The 18,680-nt window shown below is 45.3% G+C and overlaps 1 protein-coding gene across 3 annotated transcripts in view; it reads left to right on the plus strand.

Moving 5' to 3' along the window:
• PTN (pleiotrophin) overlaps nt 1-18,680 on the plus strand; it is a 116,407-nt gene that overhangs the window by 73,354 nt on the left and 24,373 nt on the right. For 2 of the 3 annotated variants that reach the window (XM_044983842.1, XM_044983846.1), the window contains exon 2: nt 14,652-14,761. In XM_044983842.1, coding sequence (XP_044839777.1) covers nt 14,652-14,761 — 110 coding nt within the window. Of the gene's footprint in view, nt 1-9,381; nt 9,401-14,651; nt 14,762-18,680 lie in introns of those variants that run through there. The other variant, XM_044983854.1, reaches the window with a different exon arrangement.

Genomic DNA, 18,680 nt, shown 5'->3' on the forward strand with positions numbered 1-18,680 from the left:
GAAACAAGGTTACCATTTCTTTGCAGGCCCAGGAGCAGGAGCATTGTGGGACAATTAGGGTTGCCAGCTTTCCGACTGTAGAAAAACTGAACACCCTCGTCTCACCCCTTCTCGAGGCCCCGCCCCCACTCACTCCATCCCCCTTCCTCTGTTGCACCCTCACCCTCGCTCACTCACTCATTTTCACCAGGCTGGGGCAGTGGGTTGGGGTGCGGAAGGGGGTGAGGGCTCTGGCTGGGGGTGCGGGCTCCAGGGTGGGACCAGAAATTAGGGGTTCAGGGTGTGGGAGGGGGCTCCAGGCTGGAACAGGGGGTTGGGGTGTGGAGGGGGTGAGGGCTCTGGTGGGGGTGTGGGCTCTGGGGTGGGGCCAGGGATAAGGGGTTTGGGGTGCAGGATGGGGCTCTAGGCTGGGGGGTGCTGGGTTCAGGGTGCAGGAGGGGGCTCTGGGATGGGGCAGGGGGTAGGGGCGCAGGGGGCATGAGGGCTCCAGCTGGGGGTGTGGGCTCTGGTGTGGGGCCAGGGATGAGGGGTTTGAGGTGCATGGGGGCACTGGCCTGGGGCCAAAGGGTTTGGTGTGTGTGTGGGGGGGTGTGGGGTGCCAGCTCTGGGAGGGAAATTGGGTGCAGAAGGGGGCTCAGGGCTAGGACAAGGGGTTGGGGTGTGGAGGGGGTGTGGGATGCGGGCTCTGGGAGGGGGATTAGGGCTGGTGTAGGGGTTTGGGGTGTGGGGGGCTCTGGGCAGCGCTTCCCTCAGGTGGCTCCTGGAAGTGGCTGGTATGTCCCTGTGGACCCTAGGTTCAGGGGTAGTCAGGGGGCTCTGTGTGCTACCCTTGCCTGCAGGTGCTGCGCCTGCAGCTCCAGTTGGCCATGGTTCCCAGCCAATGGAAGCTGCGGAGCCGACACACAGAGCCTCACTGCGGGGCCGCAGGGACATACCTGCTGCTTCCGGGAGCTGCATGGATCCAGGGCAGGCAGGTAGCCTGCCTGAGCTCTGCTGCACCACCGAATGGACTTTTAACATTTTTGACTAGGCGTTCAGGTTGAATACCAGATGCCTTGCAACCCTAGGTGCAATAATTACCAAACCAATCAAGGCACACCTTGGGGAGGGAAGAACAGCTCCAAAGGCTTCCTGTTCTCATTGTTGGGTGGGGGAGGAGGGAAGGGTGTCATCTTTGCAGGTTGTGCAAGAGGGATGGAAGCCCTCATCCCCCCCACAGGAAACCTTAGGAGGAAGGACTTTGGCTATTAAGTTTTTCATGTTTGAGAACTTTATTTTGAAATAATTTTGTGGTCAAGGAAATAAAGGGAGAGAGTGGCTCAGAGTAGTGAGCCCATCCCAATGTCTGTCGTTAACATGCCTTTCTTTGGCTCTTGTTGATGCGGCACACACCACTCAACTGCCTTCTTAGCATTATAGCAGACAGAACATGTCCCACAGCGTTGCCATTGCTTCCTGATTTGCAAGTGGGAGACGTCCTCTTGTCTAAGTCCTGTTCCTTTTTCACTAATTCCTCTTACAGAAAATGATTTAAAACCTAAACCTATTCACACATGAAAATCACATGGTGGTTGAAAAACAAAACTCATTTGCACAGTACATTCTGTTTTGGTTGAATTAATTTTCTCTTTCATTTCTACACAGCTACCCTGCGCTTTTTATTTATAGTTGAAGCAAGGAAGCAATTTCCTGGAAAAAATAGGCAGGGTTCACATGCCTTCACAAAAATTAATAGAGGGCATAGGTGAAAGGTCACAGGTTTTCAGTTTAAATAATTTTCCGACGGCATTGCATATTCTTTGGAGCTAGTGAGAGGGCAGGGTAGAGAGGAGCTGGGGAGGTCTAATGAGCAAAAGAGATTAAAATTAGAACCAAATTTCCTTAGGAGTATAAAGTATTTTGAAAAGCTTAAGAAAAAAATAAATATCCAGAACTGAGAGTCATGAGAATATAAGAATTGCCATAGTAGGTCCATCTCACCCAGTGTTCTATTTTCCAACAGTGGCCAGTACCAGAAGCTTCGGGGGAGTATTCAGAAGAGGGCAGTTGGAGTGATCCACCTCTGTCTTCTCTTCCCAGCTTGTGGTAGTCTAGAGGTTCGGAGTTACCCTGAGCATGAAGTTGCATTTCTGACCATCTTGGCAGATAGCCATTGGTGGACCTATCCTCCATGAATTTACTTGGTTCTTTTTTTTGATCATCTCAACATCCCATGGCAATGAGTTCCACAAGGTTAATTGTGCAGTCCAAAGTACTTCCACTTGTTTGTATTAAACCTGCTTCCTATTAATTTCATTGGGTGATCCCTGTTTTTGTTTTTTTTTTGTATTGTGGGAAAGGCTAAATAACACTTTTTTGTACACCATTCAGGTTGGGTTGCCAACTGGCTAATCACACAAACCTAAACACCCTTGCTCCGCCCCTTCTCCAAGACTACATTCATGCCATGCCCCTTTTCTGAGGCCCCGCCCCTGCTCTGTTGCTCACTCTCCCCCACCCTCACTCACTTTCACCAGACTGGGGCAGGGGGTTGGGGTGCGGGATGGGGTGTGGACTCTGGGTTGGGGCATGGGGCTGAGGGGTTTGAAGTGTGGGAGGGAGCTCCAGGCTGAGCCTGGTGCAAGGGGTTGGGGTGAGAGAGGGGGTTCAGTATGCGGACTCCAGGAGGGGGCTCGGGTGCAGAAGGGGTTTGGGGTCCAGGCTCTGGGAGGGAGTTTGGGTACAGGAGGGGGCTCAGGGCTGGGCAGGGCATTGGGGTGTGGGAGGGGGTTCGGGGTGCAGGCTCCAGCGAGGTGGTGTTTACCTCAGGCAGCTCCTGGAAGTGGCGGCATGTCCAACAGCAGCTCCTAGACTTATGGACAGCCAGGTGGCTCTGCGCGCTGCCCCTCCCTGCAAGCGCCACCCCTGCAGCTCCCATTGGCCGTGGTTCCCCATTCCCGGCCAATGGGAGCTGCAGAGTCAGTGCTTTGGGTGGGGCAGCGTGCAGAAACCCCCCTAGCCATGCCTCCTCCTAGGAGCCATTGCCGGACATGCCGGCCGCCTCCGGAAGCAGTGCGGAGCAAGGGCGAGTAGGGAGCCTGCCTTAGCCCTGCTGTGCTGCCAGACTTTTAGTGGCCTAAAACTTCCTGGTTTGGCTTCAGTAGCCTCTGGGAGATCAAACCTGATTCCGGGAGACTCACGGCCAAACCAGGAGGATTGGCAACCCTAATTCAAGTACCTCAGTCAGTTCAAGCACAGTAAATTCAAAGATATAACAAAAATTGAAGAGCAGAAATGTGTGGAGGCTGACACAGATTGGAGGAAGCTATTGTTTAATATAGCTTTGCCCAGATGACTTGATAACTTGAACGACTGGTAATTGGGTGCAGAGTATTGCAACTGTCTGCATCTGGGAAGATCCCTGTGTCCAGTGGGGCCCTGCCTGAGTCAGTAGGGTCCTTCATGGGCACAGGGGCCTACATAAGTAGTGCAAGATGCTGGATTGGGATCTAATTCATTACAAGGTTAAATAAAACTCAAGAATATCATGCAAAAATTATTACAATCAAATAGTTTTTCAGTGGCTAATTTGGGATAATAACACATAGCCTTACGGCACTCTTCATCACTAGTCTCACAGCACTTTGCAAAGGAGGCAAGTATCATTAGCCACATTTCACAAATGGAGAAACTGAGGCGCTGAAGGGTGAAATCACTTGTCTGAGGTCACCCAGTTAAAAAATTCCCATTGGTGCAGAAGGAGAGACTTACACAGAAACTGAATGAGGCAGAGAATCTCAGTCTCAGCTCTTCATGTCACAACAAAAGTACCATCAGAGAGGGTTGCTCAGACCATTGTCAGTGCATCGTAACAGGGTGGTTATTGTTGCTAGGACTGTAATGATTTATGATATGGGAAAGAAACACTCTGTTTTACTGACAATGCCTGCAGTACAATGAGTTAATATGGACTGTGCTTAAAGTAAATAGGAAGAGAAAAGGGAGCTTTCCCTCCACCAGTCGAGGAGGAGGGGGATTTATGGACTTGCTGCTTTTAGCTGATGAAGGGAGCTGTGCTTCTCTACCTGTTCTTCGCTCCCTTCCTGGAAAAAGGAGGTACAAAGTCAGTGGCCGCTGCACCCCCTACACTAGAACTGACTTTGGCTCCATGTTATTGTGGTTATTAATGATTTATGTTACAGTCATGCCAAGTTGCCCCAGTCAGGGATGTGGGCACCATTGTGCTAGGTGTTGTACAAGCATGAAGTCAAGAGACAGTCTCTGCCCTAAAGAGTTTACAAAGGCAATTAGTGACCAGACAGAACAGGAGGATGAAACAAACCAGTGGATAGGGGTGGGAGAGCAGGAATAGGTGGTAACGATACCAGGAGCATCTTATCATGCAGGCTAGCTGTGTCTACAGGGTAGCTTGCCCTGCCTAGCCATTACCACATGGCTGTGCTCTGAAGACATCACAACCAACGTGAGTATTAAGGAAGATAAGGTAAATGGGCTTACCAATTTTGGGGAAAGTTCGTGCCATTCATAAGAGCTGGCATGAAGTGATTGTGGGAGAAGTGGACTATCAGGGAGAGTGACACAATGTAAAGGTGGTGTGCAGTAAAGGTGAATCAGACCCAAGGGCTCTGATTTGATCTCACTGAAATAGGAAAATGCAGAAATTTAAGGCAGCTACCTTTGTATTCTCTCCAGGGAATTTTCTGGACTCTCTGGGCTCGAGTCAGATCCATCACTCTTAGTTTTGTATTTAATACCCTTTAAAATGGCTGCACAAAGAAACCTAACATAGATTATTATTAAATGTTTATATTTACAACAACTGTGCTTATTGTGGTGGTGTGGAGGAGGACAGGAGCAAAATCACTGTAGCAGAAATGGCTCACACCGGACATTAAATGAAGAAGCCAGAGGCACAGAAAAATGAACTAAAATAGCAGCCTTGGTTTTGTAGGGCCCCAAACAGATGCAGAGGCAGGGGAGAAAGTAAGTTAAAGGACTTACTGGTACACTGGAGTCCTGAGCAAGGGCGTGGCCTCAACCAGAAGAGGTGGGACCTTTAAAGGCCCCGGAGCTCTGGCTGTGGCTGGGAGCCCCAGGGTCTTTAAATCACCCCTGGAGCTACCAGCTGCAGAGGTGGCTAAGAGCCCCAGGGCTCAGGGGCGATTTAAAGGGCCCAGGGCTCTGGCCGCCGCTACCGCAGTGGAACTCCGGGCTCTTTAAATCGCCAACAGAGCCCTGTCGCTGCTACGCCAGGGCTCTGGCAGCCGGGCTCAGGCAGCGATTTAAAGGGCCCGGGGCTCCGGCAGTAGTGGCAGCAGGGATCTGTTGGTGATTAAATGTTTAAAGCACCGCCCAAGCCCTGCTGCCAGAGCCCCGGGGTAGCGGCGGCAGGGCTCGGGTGGTGCTTTAAAGGGCTGGGGCTCCCCGCAGCGGCAGGAGCCCCAGGCCCTTTAAATCACTGCTGGAGCCCTGCCACCGCTACCCTAGGGCTCCAGCAGTGGCTCAGGAGGTGTTTTCAAGGGCCCTGGGCTCCTTCTGCTGCAGGGAGCCCCAGGCCCTTTAAATCACCAGCCTGGGGAAGCTGGTCGGTCCGGCACGGCGCACCAGCTCTTGCCAGTACGCTGTACCAGACCGTACCAGCTTACTTTCACCTCTGTGCAGAGGTCAGCATTAGTCACTGCTTGATAGCCACCAGCATGGGCCACTCTGACCACCACCTCAAGGTAGATAGAGATGGGAGGATATGTGTGTGTGTATGTGATGGGACTCTGCCAAAGGAAATCACTCGAACAATATAATTGACCTCACTCTGCCCCCAGGAAATTGATTTTGAACACAAATTATAGAAATTTAGGCCTCTATGCACTGGTCTTGGCTCTGCAGATGACTATCAGCCTCTGTACCCATGCTATGTTTAATATAGGTCAGCAGGAAGGGGGACTACTCTTATACGGACAGCATGGTTATCATAAAAGCCAGGGACTGATGACACCGGCTTGAGCTGAGCCAACCATTGTGTGGCCAGGTATTGTGGACACTTTTCCCCCTGTACAACTATGACAGTTGAATACTTCAATACTTCTGTTGTTGCAGATCCTGCGCCCGCCCCTCCCCCTCCCCTGACTCTGACCCCAAAAAGGCCTGATTGTCCAATGTGGGGTCTTCAAAGCTCCCTGAAAATGAGCCCTCTTTGAGATGTCTTAAATTAAAGACAGAAATGGAGACACCTAAAATATCTAGTCATTTTTGGAAATTTGGACCTGCATCTATTTAGACTAGTGGTGAGCAACCTGCGGCCCACGGGCCAAATGCGGCCCGTCAGGGTAATCCGCTGGTGGGCCATGAGACAGTGTTTACATTGACCGTTCGCAGGCATAGCTGCCAGGCGCTCCTAGTGGCCGCAGTTCACCGTTCCCGGCCATTGGGAGCTGCGGGAAGTGGTGCAGGCTGCAGGAACGTGCTGGCTCCTGCTTCCTGCAGCTCCCATTGGCTGTGAACGGCGAAGCGTGGCCACTGGGAGCTGGGGGCGGCCATGCCTCACAGTGTCTCACAGCCCGCCAGTGGATTACCCTGACGGGCCGCAGGTTGCCCACCACTGATTTAGACTCTCATTTTAATGGTTCTTCAGCCATTGTTCCTTCGTCTTGTATTTGCACAGTATTTTGTACCCTGTGTTAGTAAGAGAGAGAGAGAGTGTGTGTGTGTGTGTGTGTGTGTGTGTGAGAGAGAGAGAGAGAGAGAGAGAGCTGATATGTGTATAAGGGAAAAACATACAGTAGTAAGCAAATGTTTCAAATAAAAATGCCCCACTGAGAATAGCAAAGGGCAATTGCTTATTACAACTTTCATTTTATTTACAGTAAAGCTGGTTGAATTTTCTGGATGAAAAGTTTTCCTTTAAAAAATGAACATTTTCATTAAAAAAAGTTGACTTTTTCAGAATTTTTGTTTCTCAGGAAAGTCTTTGTTAGATTTGTTTCTAACAATTTTTTTCATTAATTGAAAACCGAATTTTTCATTAAATGAGTATTTTGTTAAATAAAATTTTCAGTACTTGGTTTCAATAGCTATTTTTTATTTAAAAAATCAAATGAACAATTTCATGAACATTTTTGAAAAATAAACAAAAATGCATCTATTTTGAGCTCACAAAATGGAACAACTTTGAAAGTGAAAAACTTTTCATGATTTTTTCCCTGGTGTGACCAACTCTAGTTCAGGGTCACTTTGAGAATCATCCGCCCCACTAGAAAGTTAATATTTATTTCCAGCAACATAGACAGACAACGTAATATGGTTAGAGCTGATGATGCCTTCCAGGGAATGGGAAAGAGGAAAAACGGTGACATTGATATGAATGAATGGAAAATCGGACTAGGCAGGAGAATGCCACAAATTGATGGAGCCCCATCTCCTCAGGCTTGTGAACTGCTGGGCAGGAGAAAGCAGGTCCACTTGATATAGAACATGAACTGCAATTTCTTAGCTATTTCCTGCTGGCCTATATGTTGGTTGATATATGTGCATCAGGGGAGTCAGGACTTCGCATGTATCATGGGGAATGTAGTCCAGCCGTTGAATCCACATGCAGTTTTGTCCACTGAGTCTGGCAATGCATGTGGGAGATGCAGTCCTCCAGGGAGCCCACAGAAACAATAGAGGCCCAAACCAGAACTCTCATAAGGCAATGCACCCAATGATAAGGAAATGCAGTTTCAAGTTTTTATTGAACTAGTTCAAAACAAAATATTCCAACCTTATTGAAATGAAGTGTTTTGAAAATTTTCCATTGAAAACATTGTTGAACTCAATCCATTCCCTCAAAACATTTCAATTTTGATGAAACAGTGTTTTCTGCTGGAAAATTGTTCTGTTGAAAATTGTTCAACTAGCTATAGTTTTGAGTTTTATGTCAGCCCAAAGTATGATGTACATTGAATGGTAGAATGCATGCAATCATGGACCCCTATTATCAACCCAAACTATGAATTATGCCCAAGGAACTGGAAGTGTTAATGTCTGCTGCATATCTACATGCTTTAGCTTGATTCTGAAGGCAAACATGCAATCAACTATGCAAATATCATAGGCAAGGAGAACTGTGATCCACAACTAAACTAATTACTCTGGTTTATTTACTTGAACAAAGCCAGATTGGGCATGTTAATTGGGCATTATTTAAGGAAATTTGATCTTTTCTTTTCTTTCTTTTCATATTAATCACATTTTTCCTAGGTTCTCCTTGTCATGTAGTTCTCAGTTCCCTTGTTCAGTTTATATCAGCATTGTTCAGCCAGTTGGCCTCAGGTCTCTAAATTGTGGCCCTCCAAGGTGATTGCAGTAAGAAGCAAATGTGTATTTGATTGCAAATTGCAAGTGTGTTCCCTAAGCTGCAACCTTGGATTTTAAAATAGAAGTGTTTGAATCAGCATTGTCACTAGGGGGCACTGGCTCCCACCATTCCCCTGCAGACCCAGAAGCTGTTCTAGTGTGAGCTCTGGGCAGCAGCTGTCAGCTGCTCAGCAGCTCCCCTGGTGATTGCCTGCTGCATCATAGGTGAGTAGTTCTAGCTGCTCCATTGCCTCTTATCTGCAAGGCTGTGAGAGCCCAAGGAAGAGTAGGACAGGAGCTCAACTGGCTCTGTCAGAGCCTAGGGGACTAGTGCCTAGCAAAGGATAGTTCCCCTTCCCCGCACACGTCCACCCACAACAGCCCAGGAGAGGTGTGTGTGGTTGCCGGGGGAGGGAAGGGGAAAAAAGAGCAATTGAAAATCAACCACAGTTTAAAGCTCCCTGAATCTCTACTTTAGTGCAGGTTAGAGCAACCTGAGGCTGCTTTGACTTGCGCCAGCTGGCAGTGGTCCTTGAAGGACTATAGACTGGGTGTGGAAAGCTGTAACATAGCACTCTCTAGCCATTCCCCTTCCCTGCTCTTGACATGTCCCTGCATCAAGGGTAGTGGGATGGAGGTGTAGGAGCTGATTATAATGACTCTATATGCATGCTAGGGACCAGGGCCAGCCCTAGACCAAAGGTGCCCCAGGTCAGGAACGTCTTTGGTGCCCCTACTCCATTTGTTAAACTTTTGAATACCTTACAGCACCCCAAGCCCAGCACCCCCCAAGCCTGGCACCCCAAACAGTGGCTTGCCCCTAAATCCAGCCCTGGTAGGGTCTCCCTCACATCAGGGGCAACCTCCCTCAGGGGACTTATGTATGGTTTCCCCTCCCTGTATGCCACCTGAGCAAAACAAGACAGAGAATCTGCACCAAAATATTGATTATGACCCCTTGACCTCTGTTCAACTCTTGGACTGAAGAAGTTGGAGACCACTGTGTCATAAATCAATGTTTCAGAATTGCAGGATTGTCTCACAAGATAGAACCGATACCACAGGAAGGGTGAGTACCAGGGGATGCATAAACAGATTTGTCCAATATCCTTCCTTTGCACATGCTATTCTTGCTGGGGTCACACTTGCGATGCTTGTTAAAGGGGTGCAGTATGGCACTTGTTCTCCTCTGTGGTGACACCATGTCACACTTTACATCCTGAATTGTCTCCAAGCAATAAAGACCCGTGGACACGGAGTGAGAAAGTAAAGGGAGGACGGGTGGGGGGATGTGAGTGAAATGGTAAATGGGAGTTATTTGGGGGGTTAGGGAGGGTAAGGCTTCCATCTTGATATGGTGGCATTGAAGAGCAGCTCTTGCCCACCATCTCCAGGGAGTTCTGACCCTGAAAATTAAGTGAGTGTCTGGTCCAAGCACTGAACCCCTTCAGTTCTTTTTGCCTTGACCACTTCCTCCTATTCTTCTCAAGGTTCTTTCCTCAGTCCTTTGGCTTCCCATTTGTCCCTTGGGTGCTTATACAGCCTTTCTGCTTTTCTCTCTCTTTCCAGTCAGATAAAGCCACTCCTCCTCAGGATACTGTTCCTGTGACCAACCCCACGCTAACTCTTCCTGTTTAACTATATGCTCTGATGAGCCTGGGTGCAAACACTCCCTCTAACTGGCAGGCCAAGCACATTTGGGGAGAGCAGGCCACTGCAGGGAATCAGCCCTTCCCCTGCTTGAACTAGTGTGGGCTGTGCCCATCACAGGTGGCAATGTGCCAAGATGGTGAAGAAAGCCAGGGGAGACGAGTGTGATGGTAAAAATGGGCTGGGGACTAACAGGAGTTGGTAAAGGAGGTGGCTGGAGGGGCTGAGGTGCACCCAGAACCAGAAGGCTTTTAAGAAACTGCAGAATCTCTGGCCGGCTTTCTTATTTTCTGACACCTGATATGGAGCTGAAGTCATGAAATGGGATCCATCTTCTGATTGCCACTCACTTTTCTGTTTTGCTTTTACTTTTCTCTCCCCACCAGAGTTGATTGTGAAATGAACCATTATTTCACAGTAATTTATGTACCTCATCTTCCTCAGGAGAAGCCACTTGCTACAATGAACTTCAGCAAAGCTGCATCTCTCTTCTCATTATCCACGTCATGTTTTCACTGCACTCTCTTGCTCTTATTAACTCTAATTAGTTATTTGTTTCTCCTCTCAATTTATTTTACTCCTTTCTTCGTCTTTTAGCTGTGTCTGTGATTTTTCTGTCTTATGCTTTCTATTCCTTTTATCAATCTCAGTCCAACTCACCATTTCTCACCATTTCTCACTGTCCTAACTGCTTTCTCCTTTTATCTGTTTCTCTCATGCATTCACTGCTTCATCTCGTCCCCTCTTAAAACCACCTTTTCCCAAAGTCTTTTTCTTTCTCCCATTTTGTCTGCATCTTTCTACTGGTTGTGAATGTGGCTGTCAATCATTCAGAGGGTGCTGTTCCTGCTTTCACACAGGGTTCTAGAAAAAGCTTTTCCTTCAGCACATTTAGCCCTATTTATGAGAGTTGGTTGAAATAAAAAAAAAACAATAAAAAATGTGTGAAAAATTTCATAACTATCAAAGTTCTTTCTATTTTGCAAGGTCAAAATGGTTAATTTGCTAAATTTTTTGGCAATGTTTTTAAATCAAAATTTTCTTTGGAAACATCAAAGTATCGAAATAAAAAGTCACTTTTTTTTTTGCAAAAAAACAAAAAGCTCAATTTTTTCAAGACATTTTATTTTCAAAATAAGTCATTTTTACTACAAAAACCCCCACACCTTTTTGTTTAAGAAACAACCCCCTGCCCCCAAGACAGCTTTAATAGTTGCAAGGAAAATTGAAGGAGTTAGTATGAAAATACCCATGTGTGCTTTTGACAACAGATGGTTGCAGCCTGGTTTGGGATTTCCCTCCTGAGAAACTTTTACATCTGTTACCAGCTCCTCCAGACAGGGGATACTGTGATGCCAATAGCCTGTTTGTAGCACTATCCCTGCCAGTCTATAGAGTACAACAGAGCTTCTGTAACTTTGTAGTTGCAACCAATGACATCAGATTACAGATATTTGTGTGATGCAATGAAAAGCATTGTGCATTATGGCACATGATTCCGGTCTGTTGCATTCCATTGAGGAGGGACTGTCGGTATCAGGTTGCCAGCCTTTACTACAAGCAAATGTATGCCCTCAGGTTCAGACTTTGCTTCAGCAGCTTGGAAAAACATCCAAGTTGGTCCTGTGCTGTCATGGGCAGACTTGAGATACTAGGTACGTCCTCTGCATCAAGCCTCTGTGGGGTTTCAGTTTGTAGAGAGAGAATTTCAGACTCCAAACATATGCAAAAATAAATCACCTGATGTGACTTTGGTTATTGAATAGATTTCAAATGCATTCTGGTTTGTCCATATTTTGTTTTACTATATTTACTGCCAGAAATAATATAGCTTCTAAACTGAAGCTTACAGATACTACTTGGAGACCCCTGTCTCAAGTGTAAACTTCTTCTATGGTTTGTTATTTATTGTTGTCTTTTGGAATGGGGAACATAAGAATTTACAGTAATATAAATGAAACCATTAGGGTTCTTTAGGGTTGAGTCTATGGAGATTACTCTAACAACCTATATAACGGAATAGAGAATGATTGCCTTGCTATAGGGTTTTGACCTATCCTATAGAATTCTACAGTAGGAATATAGGACGGCTCCAGAAAATCAGGTCACTATTTGTATTCTTCAATTTAAAAACACTTTAAGGGCTGGATTCAGTGCTCGCTGAAGTCAGGGCGAGTCTTTACGGGTGAAAGGCCCCAAATGAAAGTAGTACCCGTGAATGCTGCCAGATTGTTAGCCCAGAGAGGGAAATTATCTATATATCTGGACAACAGACTGCGCACAGGCAGCCACAGTGTGAGCGTTCCCCACATATTACATGCCTCGCTACTAATGTGCCTCAGTCTTGAACTGTAAGGACTACGAAGCAGTAATTCAGCCTCCATGCCCATTTATTCCTTGGCTACTCTGCTGAAAATGCCATAAGGTATCAAGAGCACCCATTAGTGCCACCTGTCTTGTTGGTGTTTGTGTTAGGGACATCACTCCATCAAGAACTGGAAAGACACTAATAGATCACTGTTTCATTGCTAGATCAAAATTTGTCTCCCTTGGAATATGCTGATGTTTCATTTAAAAGAAAATAACCCCTCCAAACCCAAAAACCTAAAAAATGTTGTCTGATAACTTCTGAAACTAAAAAGAGTCAGTTTTCAGATGGAAAAATCAAAAATGTTCATGGAGGCAGATACTTTCCATGAAATTGTTCATGTATAGAATTAAAGCATATGAGGGTTAGAAGGGACCTCAGGAGGTCATCCTAGTCTAACCCCCTACTCAAAGCAGGACCAATCCCCAGACAGATTTTTGCCCCAGATCCCTAAATGGCCCCCTCAAGGAGTGAGTTCACAACCCTGGGTTTAGCAGACCAATACTTAAACCACTGAGCTATCCCTCCCTGTAGTCAAAACCCCAGTTTTCTACCAAATTTTTTTTATCCTTATCACAAAAATGATTTACCTGACTCAGTTTTTTGGGAAAAAACAAATTTCATTTCATGTTGACTTAAAAGAATATTTTTTGTTTCTTCTTGCTGAAACAAAATGGAAAAAAAAAACATTTTGGGTTGAAAGAAATATTTTGTTTGACCTGAAATGAAACAGTATTTTTTACTCCCTTAAAAAAAATCCAACTACATTTTGAAATGCAGTATCATTTTGAAACAAAAAGCTAAAACATTTCATTGTGAAAATGTCAAAATGAAACATTTTGACTTTTTGGAATCCTTCCCCCAATTTTTTCCAGTTGAAGCATTTTGCTGAATTCAACCCAAATTCACGAATAGTTTCAGTCAACCTGAAACTGCATTTTTCAGTGAATAAATTATTTGTCCCCAAAATTTCATGCAACTCTATTTGTAATATAAATCCGTTGGATTTTAAGGCTGTCTTGGTAGCTGGACCTTCTAGTCACTTCCTCCTAGGCAGCAAATGCCTAAACTGCAGCACAAAATGCAGCAAGGCAGGGTGAAAGAGGAAATGGCTCTTGCCTGAAAAGCTTTGCAGAAGCTTTGTTTGGAACATCAGACCTGCACAGTCAACCAGTCCTGGTTGTTGTGCAGTGATTCAGCTGGGTGGCTAGGAAGTGACATTTTACCACTGAGCAAATACATTTTTATTCATATTTGCGTTTGAATGTTGCCCCTCAAGTCCAGAGCTGAGCATCACTTAGCATGGCTAGTTGTGTGGTCTAGTCCAGGGGAAAACACTTCCTGTTTGTGGTTTGCCCATTCTGGGCATGTTAGTTCAACCCATTTTATACATAGATATTCATTTGAGGAGAAGGAAAAGTATAAGTATGACCTGGGAGTTCTAACAATGTATAGTCAATGATGATTCATATATCACTTTTCATCTATATAATCTTCATCAAAGAAACCTAAAGCACTTTGACATAATTTATATGTTCAAACACCCTCTTGAACCTTGGCTAAGCAGTTAAGTTGCATTGTCCTCCTTTTACAGATGGGTAAATTGAGGCACGTGTTAAGTGGCTCAGTGTTGCATTATGAATCTGTTACAGATCTGAGAAGAGAATCCAGGAATCCTTACTCTGTGTCCTACTTTAATCATTAGTCTATAATTTCTCCCAAATTTCTGCCACTTGTGCAATTATAAAATAATTACTGTATTATCTCTGAAAGACAAGGTGGGTGAGCTAATCTCTTTTATTGGACCAACTTCTGTTGGTGAGAGAGACAAGCTTTTGAGCCACACAGAGCTCTTCTTCAGGTCTCTTTCACCAACAGAAGTCAATCCAATAAAATACGTTACCTCACCCACCTTGTCTCTCTCATATCCTGGGAGTGACACTGCTACAACTACACTGCATATGCATCTACACTACATGGTAAAACAGAAGTTCTGCATTGGGAATGCAGTGGATTTGGGATGAAAATGGTAAATAGGGTATTTCAGCTATAAAGAAGATTTCACAGACTTTGTCTTCTGTGCAGGAAGTGGAAAACTCGGTACACGTTTGGCCAACGGTTAATCCTATGCTTTATCTGTTTGAGCTCCTCTTGTCCCTAAGTATAGCTGCACTGAAATGCAGCCATTTGGTAGTACCCCTCCATTCGAATGTTTGATTGGAGTTTTTCTCTCAAGCAGTCTGACATACCTTTCCCTATGTACCCTTCCCGAATTTGACCAGACTTCTTCTTTTTTTTTCAGAATGCAGCAGCAACAACAACAGCGCCGAATGTTCACAGCCGCCGTCTTGGCGTTCATTTTCATTCTGGCAGCCATGGGCACTACTGAGGCTGGCAAAAAAGAAAAACCAGGTAAGGTACAATGTAATCAATTGTGCAGTAGATATGGGAGTGGAGGGTAGCAGAGAAGGCCTAGGACCAGATCTTGCACTACTGAAGTCAATGAAAGTTTTGCTATTGATTGCGGTGGGGTTAGTATCAAGCTCCTAGTGTCTAAGCCCCAGATCCTCAAAGGTATTTAGGTGTCTAAATTAGATGCCTAAATATAGTTGAGGATTTAGGCCAAAATGTCTTTATTGTATTTATCAGTATGTTTCACATACTTTTTTTCCTCTGTATTTTACATGTGGGATGCATGGACTTGTTTCTCCCCTTCAACTAATTAAAAGAAAATAATCTGTTACATGTGAGGGGGTTTCTTGACTACCATTTGCTTCTTCTTCATTGGATAGGTGTGACATTCCAGCCCACCTCCGAGTCCAAACCCGGCTGGCACAAACCCGAGTTACAGATCCATCCATGACTGAAAAAAACATTTGCCAACAGAACAAGACCTTAGTGATAGTTAGGGAGAAGATTCCCAGAATTATTCATTTCCTTTCGATACAAAGATGGAAAAAAGAAAAAAAGAATCTAACCTGGATTTGGTGCCAAGCTGGAATGGATTTTTGGATTTGCCTCTTATTTTATGTCAGCCTTTTCCTTGCTTCAGAATTTCTGTCACCTAGCCTGAGGACATATGTCCGTATTGTAAACCTGTGCACTGTTTGACAAAAGTGACCCTGTGCTCATGAAAGAGCCAGTGTTAGGAGGGGATAATGCACATTGCTGTTAAGGTGCATTGGCAGAACTGTATAGCTGGGTAGGTCTAGAATAGCAAGGAATTCCACAGCTCAAGACTGAGGTGTATTGCCTGGAATGTCCATGAAGATACACGATTTAGAAAGCAGGGATTATTGCAGATTAAGTCTGAAATCCACTGGCGATTTGTGAGTATGAGATTGAGTCTGGAATAACAGGGTGCTGCATACGAGGACTGAGGTACATTTCTGTAATGTGGGGGACCCAGAACTAAAATGAATAGCAGGAGTCACTGCAAAGCTGGACTGAAGTACAGTGGGAGAACTGTGTGTGTGGTTGGACTGGGGCAGGGACCAGGACTGGAAAAGCAGAGATGCTGCAGGTCAGGAATATAGTACGTTGAGAGAGCTGTGTGTGGTGCCCAGAAATGGAATAGCTGAACAGAGTGGCATTAGGTTAAGGTACATTAGGAAGTCTATGTATTACATATTATTTCCTAGTACAGAATGGCTGGGGTGTTGCATGCCAAGACTGAACTTAATTCAATCTCTCTTTTCCCTGAGGTAGATTCCACCGATAGAAGAATGTCAAATGCTTTCAGTTTTGTTATGAAATTCAGGATAATCATTAACTTTTTGACACACAGAGTGGGGATTTGCTGCAGTGACATGTTTTCATTTAAATGGGAGTACAGAAATTAGTTTCTGTGAAAGCTGCCAGTTTGACAGCTGTGGAGACTGAAGTTCTCTTTTTAATCAAGGGACAGGTATAGCATGGCAGCACCAGTACAGCCTTCCTCAGCACTGCCCTGGACTCAAGCTCACTTGGGCTACTGGAGAGGTTCCCAGTAGGGTTGAATGTGTGGTTCAGTCACCTTGCTCTTTTGTTGGCCTCTCTGAATTAGAGTGACCACTCACACATTCCCAGAACACCAGACATTCTGGCACTTCTGGGAATGGCGTGGCCCACCCCTGCCGATGTGACCCTGCCCACGCTGGCATGACCTTGCACACATGGTGGGTGGGTGTGGTCATTCTGGCAGGGGCAGAGTGGCACACGATTCAAAATGGCATCCTCTGTCTGATCCTGGATAAAATCCCGTCTGGTTTTTTCTCAGTACTGGATGAGGGACACTTGGACAAGCCACACATAAAGAGGACTGTCTGGTTTAAAACCGCATGAATGCCTTACCTACTCTGAATATACTAACAACAATGATCCCGCCTATGTGACATGGAAACCCATCCATGAGGAATTGGACTAAGACTTTGTTTCACCTAGAACCTGACAAACACATATCTGGTGTGACTGCTTTCGATCAGCAGTGACCCAGTCCTTATTTTAAATAGAGACAATCCTGAGCTGGAAAACCCAGACCTAGATTTCAAACCTGGATGTTTCCAACTCTTATGCTTTTTATCACGAGAGTCATGATTTTTGGCATTTTTCTTTAAGCCCTATGGCCGTGAGACCTGTGAATATTTCAGTATCTGAGTTTTCATTTCAAAACAGATAGTACATTTCTAGCCATTGTGGGTATGGCGAAGTACTGGAAAATATGAACCATAAAAGTGCAAAAACGGGAAGGCAAATAAAAGAGCTCAAATGTATTATTTAAAACATCTTACGATATTTTGAGGCCTGACTCATGATTTTTTTAATACTTGGAGTTGGCAGTTGGGCTAATCTCTCTAGGCGGACTAAGATCATGCGACGTGAAATGAAGTCCAGTTTCTTACCAGCACTCTTGTGCACTGGACCTTTAGAACACCTATGTTTGGAGATGTTTGGATATGTTTTTGGCCATTATAAAAGTAGGAGGGTAGCCATCAGTAATGAAATTTGTATCCATGTTCAGATATACTGACACATCCTTCCCCTGCTAGCTTACGTCTCTGCCTCCAAAATTCAGAGTGTGTTCCGACATGAAGTATATTATACAACAAAGATAAAAGGCCTGTACCCCATTACCTGTCCTTTGATTGTGGATGAACACTTTTCACAAATCGCTCAGTCCTCATCCACAAAGGAAGCCTGCACAACACCTTCAAAAGTTGAGCCTGGGAGCTTACATTCATAGCTTGTTAGATACTAAAAATTATGGACTAAATAGAGACGCTGGATTTATGACCTTTTATAACAATCTATAATCTACTAAACCCCACTCTCCCCAGCTTGTTTTTTTTTTTAATTTTTATTTATTGCCTCTCATTTCCCACCTCTGACTTGGGAGGTTTTAACTGGCCACTTCATCCTGAATGGTTCTTTTAAATACACCGCTACCCCGATATAACACGAATTCGGATATAACGCGGTAAAGCAGCGCTCTGGGGGTGGGGGGGCAGGGCTGCTGCACTCCGGTGGATCAAAGCAAGTTCAACATAATGCGGTTTCACCTATAACGCAGTAAGATTTTTTGGTTCCCAATCTGCTCCACCTTGTATTTAGCTGAGCCACTGAGTACATTTCCCAGACCTGAAGAAGAGCTCTGTGTAAACTGGAAAGCTTGTATCTCTCACTAACAGAAGTTGGTCCAATAAAAGATATTACCTCACCCACATTGTCACTCTAATATTTTGGAACCAGCATGGCTACAACAACACTGAATACACCAAATCCCCCTTGAAACACCATATTAATGCATACACTCCTGGCCCATGTGGTACTTGCTATTTAATCTGAATATGTTGATATGCCACCAGCAGGGAGCTGAACGTCCTCTTTTGTGAGTGTGTGTATGTACCTAGATCAGTGATCCCTGATAGCTTCTAGAACAGGGGTTCTCAAACTGGGGGTTGGGTCTCCTCAGGGGGTCATGAGGTTACTACATGGGGGGGTCATGAGTCATCAGCTTCCACACCAAACCCTGCTTTGCATCCAGTATTTTTAATGGTGTTAAATATATTTAAAAGTGTTTTTAATTTATAAGGGGGGAGGTCGCACTAAAAGGCTTGCTATGTGAAAGGGGTCACCAATACAAAAGTTTGAGAACCACTGTTCTAGAAGACTCCCTTTTCTGGAGAGGCAAATCCTGCCTGCAATGACTCAGAGGCATCACACTCACTGGGAAATTTCTGGCCTCAGTAATCCACCCTGGTCTGCAGTCACTTCGAAGTCAGCCTCTAGAAAGGCAGTCAACCTACAACCTGCAGCACCTTGTAAGGAGAACTTTAGTTTTGATCGATTTAAG

This window comes from Mauremys mutica, chromosome 1 (genome assembly GCF_020497125.1).
Source record: "Mauremys mutica isolate MM-2020 ecotype Southern chromosome 1, ASM2049712v1, whole genome shotgun sequence".
In the NCBI taxonomy this organism is placed as follows: Eukaryota; Metazoa; Chordata; order Testudines; family Geoemydidae; genus Mauremys; species Mauremys mutica.